Source organism: Xiphophorus hellerii, chromosome 13, assembly GCF_003331165.1.
Source record: "Xiphophorus hellerii strain 12219 chromosome 13, Xiphophorus_hellerii-4.1, whole genome shotgun sequence".
Lineage (NCBI taxonomy): Eukaryota > Metazoa > Chordata > Actinopteri > Cyprinodontiformes > Poeciliidae > Xiphophorus > Xiphophorus hellerii.
The window spans coordinates 5,463,956-5,487,456 of record NC_045684.1 but is presented as its reverse complement, the minus strand read 5'-3'; the positions used below and the strand labels follow the sequence as shown (position 1 = coordinate 5,487,456).

The 23,501-nt window shown below is 37.2% G+C and overlaps 1 protein-coding gene across 1 annotated transcript in view; it reads right to left on the bottom strand.

Annotated features, from left to right (window-relative positions):
- Window positions 1-21,990, bottom strand: part of LOC116731603 (ferritin, middle subunit-like) — a 30,615-nt gene extending 8,625 nt beyond the window's left edge. Inside the window, exon 1 of the mRNA XM_032581422.1 lies at window positions 21,755-21,990. Coding sequence (XP_032437313.1) covers window positions 21,755-21,990 — 236 coding nt within the window. The remainder of the gene's footprint in view (window positions 1-21,754) is intronic.
- Window positions 21,991-23,501: the final 1,511 nt, after the last annotated feature.

The window sequence follows — 23,501 nt, the reverse complement described above, 5'->3', positions numbered from 1 at the left end:
AAAGCTGAAAACTATAAACCCAAAGACATACAAGCTAAATATGGCTTAAAACATGCTGTACTTAAAGACATAAAAGCACAGATGTAATAACTGCTGAGTTTTAAACTGGGACAAAATCTAATGTTAAGTTGTCATAAATAGAAGAAAAGAAACGGAGTGATGCGTTAGACTTCAGAGATTCTCTCTAATGCCCTTTAATAGTGTTCTGATTTTGTACTTTAAAGCTAAAGAAATTTACATTTTCTGCAAGAATTTTCTAATTTCAGAGAGTAAGGATATTTTTCTGGGTATATTGATCTTTACTGACCAAACCAGTCAAAGTTAAAATAAAGAAGCAACTTTTATAGACTGAAAACGTCATTGTTTCCAGATTAGTTAGAAGCACATTGATGCTGACCGTAACGTTTATTTGTTGGCTGTGACCCTGATAAAAACAACAGCAATTTGTGAGCAAGAAGATTCCAGACAGATTCATTTTAAACCATCTGCCAGGCAGCTGTCAGGACTCTCTCTCCCCTGCTGTGCTGGGAGGCCACAAGTTATGTTCCAGTTGTATAATTACATCCAAAAGTTGAACATATCAGAATCTGTAATCTGCTACAGCTGACAACATAAAGGCTGTTTTGATCTATACATGTTGTAGCTTCCAGGCCTAATGTGGGTTTGTTGTAGTTTCCCAGAAAATGGCTAACAGAAAAGTACACTTTGTAATTGACTTTGGGAAAACAACAAAGAGGATTAATGTCAAAAATACCAGGAAGGATGGGCAAATGTTCAGAGGATAAATTCATATTCTCAAAAAAATTATATTTTCAAGAAAACCTCACAGTTGTAGTTGAAATTAATCACTGAAAAATGTTAGCTTGTATTTACCTTCTGTAGTATGAAATATTCAAATGATAAAACTGTGCATTCCTTTCTTTATATTTTGCTTATAATGGAACAAAACCATTTAAACCTTTCTCCAAGTTATTTGACAATCAACAGGTTTTTTTTCAGTTCAGTCCTTGTGTCTGACTCTGAAAACATGCAACAAAGTAAAGAGTCCAACCATTAGCTTTTTTGTGAATCACCTTGCTGGTGCTGGTACAAATATATTTCATACAGGACATGTATTTCTATTGCTTATGTCTGATAACAGACAATCAAAATATGCAGAAACTTTGTAAAGCATCATTGGCAGTGCAAGAATTGATTAGTATGATGACATACTGAGAAACAATTCAGGATTTTGGTTTCTACATTTGGAAAGTCAATAGGGAAAGTCAAAACGGTTTTTAGTTGAGCACTTTCAGCTGTTGTCACATTGTTTCCCATTTAGTCATGCATGTTGGCGCAATTGAAAACATGAGTCATGTGGGCCTACACATTAGAAAAATAAAGGACATTTATGTAAATCAACACTTGTGATGCATTTGAAATATGTGTGTTGATTTTAAAATGTTTATGTAAAGTTTGTCTTCACTGAAACCAGTCTATAATTCTTTTTCTTCCTTTTCCCCCACCATTCATTTTAACAAATCAGCTAACAATCTGAGAAATTAAATTTTGATGCTGTACCAGCTGATGTTTTATTTTTAGTTTCAACCATCTGACACCATCCACACTAAGCTATGGAGTGAGACATCTCCATGGCTTAGTGTGACAATCAGCATGATTATAAACTTACCACAGTGACATCTGGTGTGACTGTCATTTTTATGTATATATTTTTTTCGCAATGGGATAAGTTATTTCTGATGAGATCATTGTCAAACCCATTTGACCCATTGTCAAATGTTCTTTGTCTAAAAAAAAAATCATTTCAGTTTAAATATTCTAGCTATGTTGTCTGTAAGTCACAGATGTTTCCTTGCTGTTCATAGATTGCTATCCTGGAGTTTCCTGACCAGTTTTTATTCCGTCTCTGTTTTTCTGGGGGGGTTTTCCTCAAAAGTAGGATAAAAAAAATATTCAGTTTGTTTGTTTCTTTTCCTGCAATAAATCAGTATGAAAAATGCTTATAAATTTGTGTTAAATATGAATGTTTTAGTAAAAATATTAGAAATTTGTTTTCTAGTCATGCCTAAAACTAAAGAGCTCAAAATTAAGATTTAATTAAAAATGATCTTGGTTGTTTAAATACCTTCAGGAAATCTGAAGAGGTCACTTAGCAAGAATTTATATTTAAACTTTCAAATTCTTACTAATAAACCCAGTTGTGCAAGACTTTTGCTTACTACCAGATAAAATCCTGCTTGTTGGTCTCTTGTTGGACTGAAGGTTTGCAGCCGTGGCTCGGAGACATGTCAGGATCCATAACTTGTTGCTCAAAGCTCCTAAAACTCATTAAAGGTCAATACACAAACCTGAAGCCTGTTCCTCTGAGCTCAATCAAATGAATATTTATGGCAACAAATATTTTCATAAATCTGTTAATCCAATTTCCAGGAGGAATACACGCAAAAGCAGCTTGCAATCCATGCCAATGATTTTATAGTATCCATACAATCAGTATAAGGTGGAATCTATAATGAAGTGCACAAGCTTCTATTATATGTCCTTAAATGGTCTTTCACAGTAAGTACTCTCATGCTACCATTTTAATTTGGCCTAATGGATATTTAAACTTCTCACAGGTTATTAATTAATTTACTAATTTTAAGCCATCAATGTGAACAATTTTTGAGTTGCCAGATTGTAAAAAACACTCCATGTTGAAGATTGAGGTCATTAATTCATTAGTGATTTGCTTCAAACGAGCCTTACCGCTACTTATCTTTTTGTAATTGCTAGTAATTAGGTGATTTAATCTTTAAATAATTAGATTCTGGTCTTGACATCCTAGAAAAGGATTTTGCATTCAGAGGAGATTCCTGATTAAATTACAAAAGGATAAAGAAAAGACATAACTGGACATCCAATAACCAGATATTTATTCACAATACAGCCACTTATGAATCTCCAAAGCTTTAAATGACTGAATATTTCTACACTCAAAGTAACAATTGCTGAAGTTGTGGATTATTTATTTCCAAATTCTTTCTGGAAAAAGAAAGAAAACAAAACAATAAAAAGAGGTCATGACCAGCACACGTAAACTTACAAACCTCTGGAAAGATCCACTTGAGTTGTGCTATGATCTACAAGAAATGAAGGGAAACAGCTAAAAGAAGAAGCCACTTGCTATTTTCTGGCCATGTCACTCAGTTTAATTGATTCGGAGAGTCCTATATGCCAGACAAGTTGTTTATTTCGCCTCCTGTCATGGCCACAAGAGATAACTAAAGTTTTATTGGCTCATTTTAGAGCTTCTGTCTTTGTCATGGCCGTATTTATAAATGGGATGTGCTTAATTGCAGTTCCATGTCAGCTGCCTCGTCTGCCGGTTCTCTTTGTCTTCTACAAATTCACGATTAACATTTGGTCTTTCCCATGGCAACATGTGCAATTTGAAATGTCTTTGCTTTGTCAAGACGTACAAACACAAAAGCAACAAACCAACATCAGAATTTTCTTCTGAAACAGATTGTCATTTTGCATCCTCTGTCCGTGTAATTTTAAGTCATGAACATATGCATGTTCAAATACAGGATTTACTTGCAGCAGTTATTTATTTGCTTTGGGGAATTTTTGCCCACAAGAAAACACTTCTCCATACTGCACTGATGGAAACTAATAAGGGTTTCTTTTTCTGATGTCACTCAATACTCAGGAAACTATTTATGCACCAAAAAATCCAGAACTATAATACATGTGTTTATCTAAATAATGTACAAAGCAAAGACTTAAAATAACAAAAATAGTCATGTCAAAAACAAAATGTCAGTATTTCAGAGGAAAAAAAAGATATATTCAAAAAGTATTGTTTTTCAGGCTGTATACATGCAAACAACCCTCCACTCTTGTGATTAAAAAACGTTTCTGCAAGTGTCGTTTCCTTTGATTCAAAACAAAAGACTAACTGTGGTGTTAAGCTGCTTCAAATGTGTGTGTGGTTTTAAAAGTATGACTCATTTAGATTCCATTTAGGGTAAAAACTTCTAATATAGTTCCTTGTCTTTGCAGTTTTAAAAATGGCAGATTTTACACTCTGGGCCATATGTACCACTTAGATTGCGCAGTTTTTATACGCAAACTACAGCTAAGAAAAAAAGAGACATACTGTGTACATCTATATTATTCACAAAGCCCATTTTCACTTTTGCTATGTCAAACATAATATAGAACAATTGTTTGCACCTGTCTTGTGTCTGTATTTGGCAAAAAAGTCATGCATATGTATAAATCACACTAAATTACCAATGAGGCAATTAGTGTCAGATTTTCAATGAACAGTGCTGGGTGTGATATTGAGTTTCAGTGAAACGTTTCTTTATTCTTGCAGTGTAAAGGAATAATCCTCTAACCAGGGCCTCACAACACTGTGCACAATAATACCAGCTGCCTCTTTTTCTGGTGAATAACTGTCATTGCAATACCAATGTGTCAATGTCCTCCACAAATTATGACAAGTATCAGGTCAGGTTAGCAAGAGGTGGTCAGAAGCAACTTCTTATGTAAAAGTGGTTTTAATACAAGACAGGATTTCACTAAAGGATCAAGGAAACCTTTAGTGCTTCTAAAGGTAGAAACCAAGCAAAAGTGTTTGAAGAAATAGGGTGATGATAGAATTGAAGACACAGACAGAAGCTGCTGGCATGCAGAGTGAAAGTAAACAAACAAGGGCCTGGATCACCACTATGAACGACAGGATAAATCTTCTGTTTTAAGAAAATTACAGTTGTTTTCATGTTCGGCCAAGACTTTGATATCTGTCGAACCTTGCTTATATTTTGACAGGTTTGCTTGTATATTTGTTTGTATGTTAGTTGCTGAGTTTTATAAAGCGACAGAGACTATTACAATATTTAAATTACTCAATCATTTATTGATTCTGTCAGACAAGTACAGTCATTGTAAAAAGAAAGTGCACCCAATGTCAGTCGCCGGGGTTTCAGTCCGACTGTTACCAGATTGTAATGCATCCACCATGATATTTTTATTACATAAAAACAATGTCAAACTGAAAAACTTTGTGAAAGATCATGTAAAACCTTAAATACTTACTTGTGCAAGATAACAACAACACAGCAGCAACATCACTGTCCAAGCCTTTCCATAGTTACATTAACTGAAGCTCCCAATAAAGTACTGTCACTGCAGTCATGCAGAAATTTTCACACACTTAGTGGAACTCGTCTTAGGACAGTTACTTTTCCATCATTTCATGGGAGCTGTAGCTCGCAAGTAACTGATGCTCAAAGAGTAAATTGACTGGAGAAACTTTCAGCTGAGAATAGAGACAAAGTTCATCTAAAGGTGAAACTGAGGACTTGTATATGACATCTGCTTCCAACCCATACATGACTCCAGAACTCAACTATTTATAACTTGTAACACAGTAGAAAGCCCCGAAGGCATACATGCACTTATATATATGCACCGTTGTAATATTAATGGTGTGGAGACATAAATCTGTTGACACATTCAAAATGTGAAGGGTCATGCCTCTCTTCGGGAGGTGTAGGAAGGCAAGACCATAATGTTTTTCCATTATATTTTAATGTTTCAAGGTAAAATCAAGGTTATGTTTTGAGAGAATGAATTCAAGTCCTCTGAAAACATGGAAACATGAGTGTGTTTTCTTACGTGTTTATGTGTGTGATGTACTGGAAAGCTGGCGTGTGTGACGGGAGTTCCCAGGAAACCCGACCAAGCACCATATGAATGTACACACACACTCATGTGTTTCAACACTCGTGTTTGAGCAAACACACACACACTCCGTGCACATGTGCTCTCGTAGAAACTATATGAGCTTCCAATTTGAAAAAAATAAGATAAACACACTAAATCAATTCACAAAGCAGAGTCACCAGGTCAGGAGAGACTCCTGCATGTTGTCACTCCTGTGTGTTTGTGGGCTCTGAAAACCATCCACTCACCAGCCTGGCCTTTCAGACCAGTGCATCAGGAAACCTTAACCCCACTTTCTATGCAAGAATGCTGGCACAGAGGAAAACAAATACACTTTGATCTTCCACTGAAGAAAAAGCGACTCTGAACACCGATGAGTGACCCGTTCACCAAGTCGGAGTCCTCAGGTGACCCCTTATATGCTGCTTCTGCGCCACAGCTTTAAATAGACACACTTTTATCTCAGTGACTGATGAAAGCAACCACAAAGATCTACACACTGACACCTTTATAGTAGAGTGGCTGCTTGATTCACCGACCCTGTGAACATAAAAATGTCCTCTGGTGGACAGCTTGCAATGCTGACAAAGAGGTGAAAATACCTGAAAATGTATTTTGAGGTTTTTGTTAGAAGCAAACAGATCTAGATTCCAGCTGACAAGTGTTTTTAAAGGAACAGATCAAGTTTAAATGTCATATAAGCTCTGGAGGTGGACAATGAGATGTTGCACTATGGCGCTTGCATGATGATCCTTTTAGTTCTGCAAAGCTGCAACATGAAACGATCACAGATAAGGCCAGTTTTCTGTTAATCTGGGAGCCGGCATACTAGTGCTGAATGACATTAAGCTTTTCCTTTTCAAAAAAATATTTTGCCATATTGCTTGGCTTCCATTATGTGGTAGAACCCAATATGTACCACCACTTAATTTGAGTAGCTGATTTTTATTTTCCTGTAAATGCAGCACACAGGCAACTGAGACCAAACTAAAGGTAAAAAAATAATAAATCTGAAGTATCTGTAAATAATTAAAGAAAATATACAATCCACTGTCCCTGGTAACAGGGTAAAGCATAATCTATCATTCTCAAATAATATCCTTCTACTTTTGATGCTAGAATCATTAAGCAAAGAAGAAGAGAGTCAGAATTTGTCTTTTCTCCATTTCAAACCTTCCTTTCTTCAAAGTCACAGATTCCCTATATTTTAAAATATAGGGAAATAAAAACATATTTGCCTCCAACCCCAATGATGTCTTCAGTTTTTCAGAATCTGGCATCTGGTTTTCAATCAGCCTAAAAGAGCAAACATCATCTCTCTCTCTGTTCCTTCAGCTCCACTAGCTACCTCTAGTTGCTTGCATCAAATTGAATTCACCAATGTTGGCCTACAAAGTGCTAAATGGAACGGCTCCCATCCACTTGAACACTCTCGCAAAGGCTTATGTCATGACTGGGTCACTGCAGTCAAATGATTGTTGGATAGCAGTGCCCGCACTACAATCAAGGCAATCTAATCTCTTTTCTTGCGTTGTTCCACAATAGTGGAATTACCTACTGAACGGCACCAGAACGTGGGGCGTTACTGTCGATCTTCAAGAAGCTCTGGAAGACCCAGCTCTTTAGCAACCACCTTCTACTACCCACCAATCTACTAAATTTTTTCTGCACTTCCCTCTATGTCTGCACTCTATTTCTACACCGTTACATCGTCACCTCTGACTGAACCTGACTGGTGCTTTTCCTTCTAAGTGGCTTATTGTTAAATTTGTTATATCCTTTGTTGTAATTCACTTCAGATAAAAGCATCTACCAAATGCAGACATGATAATGTTTCATTTCAAACAAATTTTATCTGTCCAAAACAAAGTCTTGTAAGTACCAAATGTAGTTTGCAAATGGTAGCTTAATTTCTCAGGGTGAAAAGGTTATCAAAAAACAGGTCAGACATGGAACAGTAATTGGTGAATCATGAATTAACCTTGATTAACCACGTTTTTCAATTTCACCACACAAAGGCCTGATTACTGCCAGACCTTTCTAATAAAAAATTACTTAGAACCTCACAATTAAGAAAATTAAGTTTTCAAAAAGCTACACATTCTGCCTTCATCTGGAAAGCATTACAAAACAATTTCTGAGGTTTTGAGGCATCAGAAATGTCTCCACTTCATTGGTCAGCAAGTGGGTTAGCAAGTTATCCCAGAAGGTCACACATGAAATCAAACCAAAGCTGACATGCCTCACCTCAGTTAGAAATTCAACATTCAGCAGTAAGAATTAGACTAGTTCAAAAAATTTGCATCCTTGGTTGATTTCCACGGTCAAAACCTACAATGAACGTATTAGGATCATTAATTTAGATAAGAATTTGTGAAGTACAAGCATTTATGCGAGATAAAACTAGAATTAGTTTTACAGAAGGGTGAGCTTGCATAACACTGCCTAATCAGTTCCACATCAGAATTGGATAAGTAGGTAATGAGGTAATGATTGCTGATTAATTAATAAGCACACCACTAATGCTTATAAATGGAGAACATATTTTAGATTAACTAAATATGGAAATTGTCATCTAATGATAAGGTAATGATAAATGAATTGTTTTAAGCATTGATAACACATTTTTCTGTTGAATGAACAAATATGTTCTTGAAAAATAATGGTACCAACACTGCTGTAATGCTGAGTTTGAAATCTTTCACAAATATATTGATTATTTTTTCCATAAAAAATTACAAAGGCTTAATTGCCTATTTTGAACACCAATTATTAGATATGCAGAACTTTAACTTTGCTGCTGCTCTGACAGTTTTCGTTTTTAAACCAAACCATTTTTGGATGTTCTCAATAAGAGATAAACATATTTTTCTATGATCCGTGTAAAGGCAATAGGTACGGGGTGGCTTGACACCAACTTTCACTTATCTTCATAAAGACTGACAATTTTTACAGCCGATTGTCAGCTGAAGCACATAAACTTGATTTGATTTGAAAAGTAGGCGTTCAAAAACTATTTTGTTACTGACTTACTAAAGTTATTTACTGCCAAGGATGGTGAAATTCTCCTTGATATTGCAAATAAATCGGTCAACAAACATATATTTATTTAGTGCAGTTGAAACATAAATGCAATCATTGTTTATTGACTGCAAACTATTTGCCAGTTTTGACCAGCAAAGTGCATCTTTTCTCAGAGTTAGTAAAGATGATCGTAGTTTTGATGATTACTTTGTTCTGACACTGAATTTTTATTTTACAAAAATATATAAAATTCTTGAAGTGAAGATAAATAGTCTAATCTTCAAGGTTGCAAAAAACTAGAAGGAATAGGATCCTTATACTACTGAATTATTTAATCATTATTGGTAACCAAATCCCCAGGAAGCATCATATACAATTGATCACCTGGCTCATTTATTATTCAAAAGAAAATCAAGTACGTCTAGATACAACAAAACTGTTTCAATACAAGAATACAAAGTTTGTTCATCCATCTTTTGTACGGAGTATCAGTGTTTGAATAACATCCACTTCAACTGTAATAAAACTTAGCTTTGAGAGAACAAATGGACTGCTCTGCTGTCATTGTTTCAGCCACATTTAGGGTATTTTACTTTCGCAAACACATCTTCGATGTCTTGGAGGTTTGTTTGTTCCTTGAATATGTACTCTAAAGCTGTATTTGTGCAATGATTTAAAGCTATTCTAACCATTCATCCATCTCCGTCTGAATGTTCTCTAGTCTGAATTGTCTAGGAATCAAAATTGCTGTGCTGGGGACAGTTAAGGACACAGTAATTCTTAGAGCTCTGATAGAAACAAAGACTTTTTTGTTGTGTGAAGGACTTTCATTTAATTGATTTGCCATCTAACCACTTATTGCACATATGCAGCCATCTTTTCTTGTTTTCACATTTTCCAGTCTACTGATTTTGCAACATTTTTGGAATGAAACTTTGATATATTATATGGAAATGTTGCTGAATTACTTCAGCTTCATAGTAAAAATATAGATATTTTCAAGGACTTATGATTTTCTTTGTGGTTGAAATAACGTCTAAATTTTGGGCTACATTTAGTCTAAAAGTAATATATTAGTGTATGTCTGAATTAAATGATAAGCAACTATTGAATGTTAACATTTAAGGAAAGACAACAATTAATAAATGGTACCGGTATCTGGGGTTCCAGCTCGTCCATGTATGTATGTATGTATGTATGTATGTATGTATGGATGTATGGATGGATGGATGGGCCCCTCAATGGGGCTTCATTTGTTAAAAACATCGGCATTTAGTTTGCTGTGCTGTTGTAGTGATCATGCTAAGATCCATTTGAGACCTTTAGCACCAACTTAAGAGTGCAGTAAGGGATTTAAAGAAGTGATTTCTCCCATCCACTATTCAGGACAATAGCAGACAATATCTGGGCACCCAAGCAAAATACTAAGTCTAAGAAAAATTCTAAAATATAATCAGAACTGACAACAGGCCACTTCTACAGTTTTTATGAAAATACATGCATGTACAAAGAGTCTGCACAAGTTTTAACTTTCATACAAAAGGTGCAAGAAGGAAACCTTGAGCACTAAAACCTTCAGGATAAACTACCCAAATAGTGTAACACTCAGAAGGTCAACATGGAGTACAAAGAACACAGCAGCAACATGATAGCCTTCATAGTAAAATTAGGCCTTCAAAATTTGCTACGATCAATTCACGATTAATTGGACACACTGGGTGGTCTTAATCCAGTGTGTGGAGGGTCTCAATGATAGCTACCTAGATTTAATACAGAGTTGCCTTCCAATACGGTTATGTGTGGCCTCAATGCATCATGGTAGAAATGTTACTTTGTTAAGGTTATGCCATGATGGTTTTTAAAAAATCTTCATCGAGACAAAAATAACCTTGTTTTGCTTAAGTCCTACATTGACATGTAAGGAAACAAACAGGAGGATATAGGCACTGACTTTGCACAGTGTGTTTTAAAAGAAATGTGTGAGTTAGACTGCAGGCAGCTCAGTTTCTCAGACATCTGAACAGTATTATCTGTCAAATTTATGGGTGTTTTGTGTAGCTGAGATGTCTGGGGAGAATCCTGATTGTGGCAGCTGTTTTAAAGTGAATGTGTTAATGACTTGAATATGCTAAAGGTCTATACATGACACTTCCTCATGAGACAAAAAAAGCACTATTTTACATCTGAAACACAAACAGGTCTGACGCTTTGGGAGTGTATTTGCATTTGCAGAGTTTCATATTTCAGTCTATTTCTACAGCTGTGCGCTCAGATTTCATTTTGGTTCTCCCTCTTATGGCCAAAAGTGTGAGGGCAGACGTATTATTCTGGCCCTGGGCTGTTTCACAACATTTGCATTAAGCTGCTCAGTTCCAGGAACTCTAGTTTATTGATTGTTCTAACCTGAAGACAGAAACCTTTCCAAGAAAAGAAGAAAGAACCATTGCAAATTGTGCTCAGAAGCGCAATGCATTTCAGATTTTCTTTTTTTTTTAAATGTGGCCTAAATATTATAAGGTGAGATTTTAGTAGGATTCACAAATGTTTCAATGCTTACACAACAAGCAGTTAAAAAAGTAAACATGGTTAACACTGCCTCTGGCAAAAACGGTATCTTTCCAGCAATATTTTATTATTTCTACAAGATCATCGTTTTCTTTAAAAAATCTGGACTTAATGTTTGCAGACTTGGCATAAAGCAGTGGTTTCCAAAGTGTGTACATTCTTTAAGGTTCCTTTCCAAGTGACTCTAAAAGTTGGACAAAGCGCTGTTGAATTTACATGATGTCGCCATCTTATGATTTATGTAGCGGAATTTTATTACTGATGATTAGACAGACATCTTCTCCTGCTCAGAGAAAACCACTGAGCATGTCTTGAAGCTCCGCATGCGAGAGAAAGGAGGAGGCGATGGGTGACAACAGACACACGTAATTAGTGAGTCACGTTACTGCTTGGATTTTACAGCGCCACGTTAAGTCCCTGAACTTCACATTTTAAAGGAAAAAAAAGCGCAATGCGACTTGGATGTAATGAGTAACGCGACGGTTTTGTAGAAATGTAGTGAAGTAGAAAGTCTGATACTTACTGTAAAATGTAGTGGAGTAATAGTCGAAAGTATCTATTATTAAATCTACTTAAGTACAGATACACAAAAATTGTACTTAAGTACAGTAACGAAGTATTTGTACTTGGTTACTTCCCACCACTGGTGACCAGATCTAGTGGGGGTGTTCACAGATATTCTCCATCTAATGTGATTGATCTCTAAATGTGCTAAGATGGTAGCGACAGCACCCTGCCCGCTCCAAAAAAGACTGACTGCAGCAAAGAGGGGTTTCACAAAAAACTGGTTCAGAAGGGCTGATGCCCATCAAACCATTCAGTTTTATTTGTGAACAAAATCTAAAGCCATGTATCCGCCTACCCTTTTCTTTCCAATCATGCTCTACTTTACAAAGTTTGATAACATAAATTATCAATCAAACACAGAGTTTGTGGTTGCAAAGACTTACAATGGGAAACGTTTAGATGTGTAACCTTCAGCTTTGCTTTAAAAGGTGTATTTTTAAAGCAATGCATCCGTTAGAAGAAAACTCACTTTGTAGAGATGAGCTTCCCAATCTGACGCAACATTTTGGATGAACATTAAGGCGTATTCTTCTGCTTCACCACTCTTCACACTCTTTTGTCCCAATTTTTTTTTCAAAATCCAAACCTTTCAATTCACCTTCTCTTTTATTAGTTTTGATCTTTTCTCTTGTTTTTTTGTTCCCATTTCTCATGCACTTTCCACTTTTCCTCCTCATCTCTTCCTCCCTCTTTTATTCTACACTTTTACCCCCTTTACCACCTCACTCTCTCTCCATCTCTATCACCCTCCCTCTTTCTGCCTCTCTATCTTAATGAAAGAAGGTCTGTTACACAATTGCAGCAAAGCTATTGAGGTCTTGGGAGCACAAAGGCTGCATTCAAACCTCTGTGCTATTTTTCAGGAACTGGGCTCGGCACAGAATCGCATTTACCATCTGCTGCTGTGTGCGAGACTGTGATTGTGTGTGTTTATATCATATGGCCTCTCTCACCTACATGCAGACTCAAATCAGCAGCAAACAGAAGAAGGTAAAGAGTTGAAACTAGAAGGAAATTCTGATAGAATTGTTTGCAAAAGGTACACAGGCGTGAAAGTGAGATGTGCTGTTCCCTTAGGCCATATATGCAGCGACTGCAAACGCAAACACGTTTATATCAACGTGTTTGGACGACTCCTCCACTAAAAGTTGGTCAAAGACACATTTTTTTATACGTAAACTTTATAAATAAACCCTTTAAAACATACACACACGCACACAAACACACAGAGAAAGCCATCTGGATCTATTTGGGTCAGAGCTGAAATGAAAGTGTTGTCGCAAGAACAGATAGTTACACCAACACAGATTTTCTCTCAGCTCGAGTATATATTTATTTATATACATGCATGTGTGTGTCTATAAGTGTATCTGAGAAATGCACGAACCGAGTGCGTTCATGCTCCTGTCAGCTCCACTTGTCTCGTTGGGCCACATTTGGACAAGTGCGTCTACGCTTCTTTCCTTTCGTGCTGTCATGTTTATTCTCGGCTGTATACCTTTATGTTTCCGTGTCATATTAACCTATATTAACACGGTACAGAAACCACCTGACTCCTGCGCATCAAAGCTCCCCCCGGCTGTTTCAGACTGTCACATCTAACTAGACTAATGTGGTTCCCTTTACATTCCCTACGCGTCGCAGGGTCGCCAGAGCAAGATGCAAACTCCCTTGTGTAATGCAAGACGCTGAAGAGGGATCGTTGCACCGTCGCCTGCAATCAGAGACAGATCTGAGTGCAGATGTGCGGAGCTGCGATGATGTTATATAATGTTCTAACTTCAGCTGGGCAGCAGATGGGCGCGGTTCAAACACACCAAGACGAACACACGCTAGTTAGGTGCTTAAATGTGTCAGTTATTACTGCTTTATGTAACATAATGTCAAACAGAACATTTTTAAAGTTTAAAATAAAGCCTAAATTATTAAAACTTATATTGTAAAGTATTCATACCCTGTGAACTTTTTCACATTTTGTCAAGTTGTCAAGTCACAACTCCGGCGTAGTTAAATTTGATGGAGAGCGTCTCTGTAAACATAAATTTTTAAGTCCTCTCATGATTCTTAAATGGGCTTAGGTTTGGACTTTGAATAGACCATTCTAAAACATGAATAAACGCTGATGTAAGCTATTCTATTGTAGCTCTGGCTATGGGGTCAGGGTGACAGTGTTATGCAAAATCGACTATGAGATGTGAGATTTAAGCATGACTGAGTCAGTCTAAGGTCTTAAAGGTACAGAATACATTCAGATTAAAAAAACATCCATCCATCCATCCATCCATCCATTGTCTGTTCACCCTTGTCCCTAATGGGGTCGGGAGGGTTGCTGGTGCCCATCTCCAGCTACGTTCCAGGCGGGAGGCGGGGTACACCCTGGACAGGTCGCCAGTCTGTCGCAGGGCAACACAAAGACATACAGGACAAACAACCATTCACACACACACACACACCTAGGGAGAATTTAGATAGACCAATTAACCTAACAGTCATGTTTTTTGGACTGTGGGAGGAAGCCGGAGTACCCGGAGAGAACCCACGCATGCACAGGGAGAACATGCAAACTCCATGCAGAAAGACCCCGGCCGGGAATCGAACCCAGGACCTTCTTGCTGCAAGGCAACAGTGCTACCAACTGCGCCACTGTGCAGCCCTAAAAAAACATACAAGAGAAATATAAATACACACTTTCAGCCAAACTGAGAATAACAGAGTATTGAACTGTTAGATTGGACTAGTAGATACCATAATACTGAGAATGCATCGAACGATGGCTTTCGAATATGATATAAAATTTAAGTGAAGAGCAAAACTGGGACATTTACCACACATGACAATAAACTAATAAGACAAAACATTTTAAATTTTGTATTCCTACCTAAACCAGTATGGATTATAAAGGTTCTGGTTCCCATCACAAACAGTAGCTGGGCAAAAGAAGAAGCAACACACCAAACAGGTTGCTATTCCATCACAATGACTGCACATTTGACTAATAAACAACTATTCACAAACACACACCTAAGTCAACCTATGCATTTTCTGTAGCGCTAGTAAACAGAAAAATGACAGATCAGGGGAAGACATGCAAAGCTCAATACATGGTTTACTAGAGTTGCTTACTGCACCAACTCAACGTGTGCATTTATATGTGGAAGCAACCAGAGTACCTGGAAAACCCACACATTCATAGGGAAAACATGCACAGAAAGACCCCAACTGTGATCTGAAGACCTTCTTGCTTTGAGGCAATGCTAACTACTGCACCAGTTAAATGCAGTTAATTTATACAATGTAAATCCACAAAAAATGGAAAGAAAAATTAAATTTATTAAATGCACTATTCAAATTTAGTTCTGGAGAGATCAATTCATTAAGAAAACCACCCTTCTCACTAAACGAGGAGACTTAAAGGTAAATCAGGAAGTTGCATTAGATCAGTTGGTGGTCCTTGTTGTCTGACCGAGAGCAGCAGATTAAAACCAAAACTCCCCAAGACCAAGTCTGAACCTTGTCACCTCATTCTGAGACCAGACAAACTTTTATTTAACATGATCCAATTTAAATCAAAACTAAGGATGAGGTTTGATGTCAGGTCTTAAAGGAGATTTGCTGCAGAAACCAGAAACACACTCAGACAGAAAAGAAGCAAAATTCTGGCATTGACTAAATCTGTTCAACCTATAGACCTATCTGTTTTACAAAAGGTACAACACTAAGCACTCTTATTTTTAAAACAACAACCTTCACACAAAAATTGTAAATCTTTCTCCTAAAGTACTAAATATACTCCAAAAGTTAACGTTATAGCTAATCGTTTTCTGATCTCAATCCCCTTTTAAAACTGTTGACTCAAATTACACACTCTGGGAATGAATCAAAGTAGCAAATTAAATCTGTTTTCTGATCTTACAAAGAAAAAGTTAAGTTTGGTTAGTGTTGGACAGAAAATCATTTTTGTTTAAACAGCTTCTTTGTTGAAGTCAAGGATCCTTTGTCGTTAAAATAAAGGGAGACTGATTTGACTAACAGCTGAAATGAAAAACATTCAAAATGAAGTAAAACTAGAACAAAATATCAGCAGTAAACTGAAAACCTGTCTCTAGTAATAGTGCTCACCCAAACCCTTCAACAACCTGGTGTCTTTTTAAGCCGTTTACCAAGGCAGGAAGATTCAACAACAAGCATAACTGTTAAGGTGGAGATAGAAAGCAGCAAAGCGTCCAGCAGCTCTGCACTAAAATTCAGGAGGTTAAAAAATATTATGACAAGTTCAGAAAAGTGTTCACTTGAACTAATTTCATGATCTATTTTTACATGCATTTATCTTGAGTCAGATAATACTTTCTCCAAAGTTAAGAAAATGCCATATTCATATCTTGCAGTGTGTGTCTTTGTTGAGTTACTTGGTAAAGGGGAATAAAGTATATATTCCCCTGAATATAAAACTCAGTTTTTTTTACAAAACTGAGTCACCAATCATAAAATCCATATTCCTTAGAGTGGTATAGAACACATTTGTCTTTTTTGTTAATATGCTTCAGTAGATACAAACTTTATATATCAGATAAACAAGCAGACTTTCATATTATTTATTTCTTTTGAGGACAAAATAAAACAATCCCAACCAACCTGGCCCTTATCAAAAAGTAACTTGTTCCTAAACCTAGAAACTGGCCAATTTGATCAACTTTGCAATACATTCTGACTCACTTTTCTATACATAATTGTTTTAATTCAGCCACATTTGAGGGTTCTCAAACATGGACAGCTCATTTCAGGTCATGACAAAGCTTCTCAAGACTTTAAAAAGCCAATTCAAAACATTTTTCTTTCTTTTTGTCTGAGCAGGTTAGGGGGCTGCATTCAGAGGTGGAGTTGCAGGTGCTTCGGACCACTGCCCTGTTGCATAACCTCGGTTCATAAACCAATGACAAGAAATGATCCAGGATCAATTATCACAAGTCACTAAAGTGTTTTGGATCAAAATGTTTTTGTTTTTTTTTTGTTTTTGGTACATATGAGATGGGTATAAAAATTTTTTGGCAAGCTGTGGTTGTAACCTTGGACTATCCCATGGACAAGCTTTTTTTTGGGTCCCGTTGCAATTTTTAAAATCACAAAATCTGTCCTTCACTGAGCCAAGAGAGGCTATAGTGATTTATACGTTGTTTTGGGTTATTTTGTGACCTATTGAATGAGTCAGTAAAGGATCCCTGAAGTAATTTTGGTTAGCCACACACTCCTGCAAAGGTTCACCACTGTTCCATCTGTTCTCAGTTTCTTTCAGTGTGGTTTACTAGACCCTTAAAGACTCGGGAGTTCAGATTTTAGGTGTTGTTTGACCAGATGGTAATTGAACCGGGTTGAGGATATCGAAGTTAAAAACAAAATGTTTGTAGCCAGTTAATTCATGATCCCAAAGCATTTAAGTGAAGCAATTGTTGAAATCTGTCAGGTGGCAAATACTTTTCACAGCCAGGTACATCTTTTTTTTCATATTCAATGTAAAAGCAGTGATCTGGTGCATTCTTTAAAATAAAACATTTTTGAAATAAAAGAGGATAAAAACGATATGCATCCCTGTCCCATGTAAGTTAGCAAAAGAAACATTTTCCTAGTACATCAACATAACTAAAGAAATATCAATCTCCTTAAATATTCAACAAAAGCAGCAAATGATTCCCGAATCTCTATGTCCTATTAAGTTGAGTTTTTATTTTTTCATTTTTAAAGAAAAATAATTTGAAAAAACTGACAATGTGCCACCTTTGAGAAATGCTCTGAAATAAAAATAAAACTCTAAAGTCAAGAACATACAATGCATTTAATGGTCTAAGACTAATCTGCTACATTACTTTGTGAATGTTTTTCTATTTTTCAGTGCCTTGGTGCGGAGATCAGAGCACAAAAAGGCTTCACTCCAAATCCTCCCCCCCAAAAAACAAAAGGCAAAGCATATGACAAAAAAGCATTACAATGATTTTACAGGACATAAATTCTGCCATTGATCACCAACAGAGACAGACTGAAGTGACTTCAGGTGCTTCTAAGAGCTATAAAACAAACCATAGTAGATGTGTTCAAAGAGTGTCTGATCAGAGCAGTAGACTTTTCACCAAATCTCCAAATATAGAGAAGAGCATTTTCCAGTAAAACCTCTAAAATCAGCAAGTTCAGCAGGCGGCAGAGTAAATATGGTGTAAGTGTGAGCATCTACACTCATATGTGTGTTTTCTCTTTTTTTTTGGTGTTTCTGACACCTTTCGCGGCACCACAGCCTGTCAGATGTCTTGTCTTTAGATACTCTTGACAGATTGGGATGTTAAAAACTGTGATTTCAGCCTGGTTACATCAACCCCCCTCTCACTGCTTCTCCTCCTCCACCACATCTATGCTCAGCAACAGAGAAATCAGCAGCATCCATTTAAGATGTTGTCAAAGAGAATTACAGCGCGTCCTGGAAGCGCTCTGGATGCCACCTCCTCCCCCTACTAGGCTCACCTGGGGAGGAGCAGTGGGAGCTGCAGGAGGAGGTCACCCTGATGTTTCTCAGTACACCTTCAGATCAATTTGTCTTGGAAACAGAGCTGACAAAAAAAGTGTCCGTCTATTCCTGAAACACTGCGAGAGAAGGTGTGATGATGTTTTAAACGACTCTGACAGAGTAGGTTTGAGGTCAGACTGGATTTGACCTTTCCTATACACAGCGGATGTCACAATTTGCTGTCAGTTTGATTCAGGTGGGGGTTTTTATTCTTAATTTGACAAGAACACAATAACACCGTTTCATCACTCATTACTTGTAAAATCCTTAGATTGCTCAAGATGTTATTTATTTGGAGTGAAATGTACAAAAGCACTAAATCTTTTGTTTTCATATTTTTTTCCAGGTCCAATTTTAATATGTTTTGGACTTTACCTTAAATTTTTAGTTTTTCCTAATCAGTCCACATTGTGGTTCTGATTCTCTTTATATGCTTGAGCCGCAATACAAGTATGACAAATTAGGCATTCAGCGCTCCTGTTTTTAGTCTACTCCTGCATGTTTAGGAAAGCGCATGCAGTTGATTCCGACATTCAAGAAACCTCAGAAATGAACTGAATCTAAAGCAAGTCCCAGACTTAAGACCAATCTTTTTTAATGCAAATTTATGCACATTTATTCACAGTGGACAATGGAGCTAATTGTATCCTCAGGAGCTGTGAGGCACCTTGAATGTAAAAAAAAAAAGAAAAAGAATGTGCATCGTGTTTTTGTTGTGTGATGTCACTTAGCTTTGAGTCAAGAAGAAACAACTTTAATGCAGACAGTGTCATCGGTTATTAAAAGCGATACACCGAATAACAAGTTTGCTGATTTTTCCTGGGTTTTAGTTTTCATCCAGCAGAGGCTGCGTCCCAAAAGACTTGCTTTTAACTTTTCCTCACTGATTCTAATTTTGTGTGAGCAAACGTCTTTGACAAGAATACCATAAGGGAAAGAGGACAAAAAGTAAAAAGAATCTAAAAATGGTTTCTTTTACCACCTTGTGGAGCTTTGTGTTTAATAAAAGCTTTGTATTATTAGACTGAAAACTTAAATGCAACCAAAACAACAAAAAATGTAATTGTGTGTCCTACTCCACCTCTTGCATATTATCAATAGTATCAAAGCCTGATGCCAAGGTCTCAGTTTTAAATAAAAAATGTCTGTGCTGAACCAGGACTGATGCTGGAGCCAGTTTTTACCTGGTTTTTAAGAACCAGTTTGGCATTCACAGCCAGAGAACCAACTCTGCACAAAGTCATTAGGCGTCACCTAAAACATCTCTTCTAGTCATGGCAGATGCCCGTCCACAGTGAGGCAGGTTCTGCTGGAGGTTTCTTCTTGTTAAACGGAAGTTTTTCCTCTCCACTGTCTCTGTGCCAGTGATTGTCTACACTGACCACATGATCTTCCAGAAGGACTAAATGATGCAAGTCAGTAACACAAAATCAGCTGGATTTCTTTATATAGAAAACATTTCAACCAATTTGAATAATAAACTGCAATTTATGATCCGATTTCTTGTAAAGTTCCTTGAGACAAGGTGATTTGGCATTTATCTCGAAAAATTCAGGTGAGCAAATCTATTAGGCTATAAAAAAGGTGATATAAACCTTATTCACAAGAGTTAAACTTTACTGAACCACCATTTGATTCACTGCTACATTCAGTCTCCTTCAGATCACACATCACATTAGCAAATCTGAAGAACCTGATTCGCGACCAGTGACAAACAACTGGGCAGGTGGATCTAATAAAGAGTCCAATGAGTGCATTTCTTTGACTTTAAGTCAGTAAAAGGCATAAATTAGTAATTAATTGGTGAGACTACCAGCTTTTTCTATAGACTATCATTATAAAAGCTCCCTATCATTTTTCAGCTTATATCTCGACATTGCACACCCTTCTTGCTCCCTTAGGAAAAATTGCTTATGACTGTAAGGTATGTCACTTCAAAACTTAGAAGTGGATGTATGCATCAAGTTATTGCTGATGTTGAGCTATCATGCTATAATGAACTGGTTCAGAGAATGCTTGTCAAATAGGAGCGAAGCAGAGTCCAAAACCGGTGGTGTTACGTCTGTTTTTCCTGACTTTTTCTCGTTAGTTCCCATCTTTTTCCATCACTCCTAATGTAAACAGACTCATGTTGAGACTGCAATAACTTTCCTCTACAAGAAACTGTATTCTGCATCCAGAATTTTTGGTGATGAAGTAATTTCAAATCTCGTCAACCCCAAGTAACTTTACTTTTTCAGATAATTTAAATTTGACAAAGTTCCACATTAAAAATATTGTTTCAAAAATGAGCAATTTGTCTCTTTATGGTTGTTTCCATAAAAACATCCCCTTCCCCTGAGGACAGAATTGTTGCCAAGAGAAAACCACTTTTGGAGGTAGAGTTTGTGCTTTAGTTGTGGAAACAAAGAACTGGGGCTAAGCACTGAACCAGCTTAGTGGGAATTCCCCCTCAAGAGGAGATGCTCAGCAGTGGAAGTCATGGTGTAACCTTCCTCTGGTGTTAGCTTTCTGCTGCCATCTGTAGTGTTAGCGGGTCATTTTGGACCCGTGTATTAAATCAACCATAAAATACCCTAAAAACAATCTTTTATCATCCAATGTTTTTCTTAACTCTTGTTTAGCTGGTTGGGCTCCCTCATCCATGAAAAGATTGGTTTTAATATTTTTTTGTGCCCCCCTGGGCCTTTGTTTTAACAGCATACCCCTCGTTTTCAATGTCTAAAAAGTGGTCAAATGAACCTTAAGAGAAGAAGGCAACAAAATAATCAGTTTTTCTGTTACCTGAGTGTAACTGAGAGATATTAAAACACATTTCTTAAATGTTCAACAAAAAAAAGATTTTAATTTTAATATTATCAAATATAGTAACATCTATGGTGTTTCGGGTCATTTTGGACCCGTATATATTTACTTCAAGAAAAGGGCAAAATCTCTGGCCCTGGGTTGAACATCAGTGGAAGGAGTTGCACCCATCTCTCCCAAACATCCCTGATGGGAGCAAGCTTGTCAGATTTTGCTCTGGTGTCTTGATTGTCAAATCTGAGGACTCTTGAGATCATCTGAAAGGTCCGAAGAGACATTGTTGCCCGGAAAATATTTCTGCCCGTTGATGCATCCCAGAGACTCTCAGTTGCCTCATTGCTGGATCTGTAAACTCCAGCAAGGAGGAGAACACCAATGTAGGCATCCAGGTACGTCTCATCAATGTCTTTCCACGTGTTGCCATGGACTTTTTTCCCCTCAAGGCTTGTCATAGCAATTATGACTTTTTTTAGTGACAATGGCAAAAAAAGATCAAAGCACGTCTTGATTACTCTTGTCACAGCAAACCTCGTGACCCCAGGGGTCATTTTGATGATGTTTGCAGCAGCTGTCCTTCCATGCACATCAGGAGGAACTGTGCTCCAACGGATGTTGCCACGTTTGGATTGGAATGATTCAGCAGGAGCAGCTTCAGCACCAGTGACCTCCTCTTCAGACTGATCAGTTGTGTCTGTTTCTTCCAATTGGTACTCCACATCATCTTCGTTCTCAGTTGCCTTCGTTCTCTTCGTGCTCATTTCCATCGCTAAAATCCTGTGTATCCTCTGCCTCATTTGCAGCAAAGATGTGATCCAAAGCTTCATTTACAGTGAATCTTCTCCTCATTGTTGCATCCTGTGAATTGGAGATGTGTACTCTGCAAGTCACCACCTCTACACTCAAATGGCTTGACAAACCTGGACATGTCTCCCTTTGTTTGTTCTCGCAAAAAGGCAAAGAGAAAAGCCCCTAAATGAAGCTCAAGTGGTTGGAGGAAGAGGCTGTTGGTTGATTGTGTGTTCATGATTTAATTTTTGGCATTTTTTATGGTTTTATAATCGAAAATTTTAACCGGGTCACAAATGACCCGAACACCACAAAAGTCATTTTTTTCACCAGAGCACTTTATAATTTAGTAAAAAAAAAAAATTTGATTTTACTTTGTTTAAATGGAAGTCCCTGACAAAGTCAAAAAGTTTCAACGCAAAAAACAAATGTATGAAGTACTTTTATGCATGCTAAAACTCAAAACGGGTCCGTAGGGACCCTAACACCATAGGAAGGGTAAAAGAAGATTTGAGCTGGTATGAGTCATTTGCTTTCGCAAGATACTTTCAGGCTGGGTGTGAGACCTCCTTCCAGTTTTGGTGCCAGTTATGAAAAGATCAAGCCAATATGAGAGGTTGAAGTTACCACCTGCTGTTATGCCTCTTAGCTGCCAAGACAAGAAACCAGACAACCAAAATAGTAAGACATGAAGCTAAGGGGTTTAGAAGTCCTGGGCTCCCCCATTATAAACAATGGAGCTTCAAGCACTTTATTGGTTCTATCAGTTTATTTGGGAAAGGAACTCGTCTTCACAGCCAAATTACTTTGGTTATTTGTCGTTTGGGGAATGCTTTCGCTTTACTCTCCGTTTTGCAATCACGTCCTTTAAAGAAATGAATTTAGGCAACTTGCTCTACATTATGAGTCTATGATCCTTACCAGCCACTGAATTTGCATGTTGGTGTATAATTTTCAAAATTGTACTGGTTTCTCCATCCTCTGTGTGTTATACTCCCTTTGGCAGCAAACTTTACTTTTGGAAACTTCTGAAATATGCAGCGACCCGACTGGTGGAATCAAAGTTAATATCTTGAGCTGTTGGAGTCAGCTCTGACAGCCCCATAGCTTCATGGCCGGCACACAATGCAGTCCTGCCATGGTGAATCCAGGGTTAGTCAAGACTTTCAACTTCAAGAACATTCCCTGTAAGACAGATAATCTGCTTTGCAGACTTAGAATTGGAACTAAACATGGAGATTGTCTTTTTTCTTGGAGGCTTATTTTGATCCTCAGTAAAAATCATGAACAATCTCAGCCATCAAGTCCAAAAAAGAGGTACAAAACTACATCTAAAAGTCATGGTGAATTAATACTTGATAAATTTCAATGTACACATTTGATAAATTTTCTACATATGCTCTTATGTATAGTTACTCTAAGTGTAGAATATCTGATAAACTAGAGTAACTATTCCTCAAAATTCTTGCAAATCCTTGTTTCCATATGG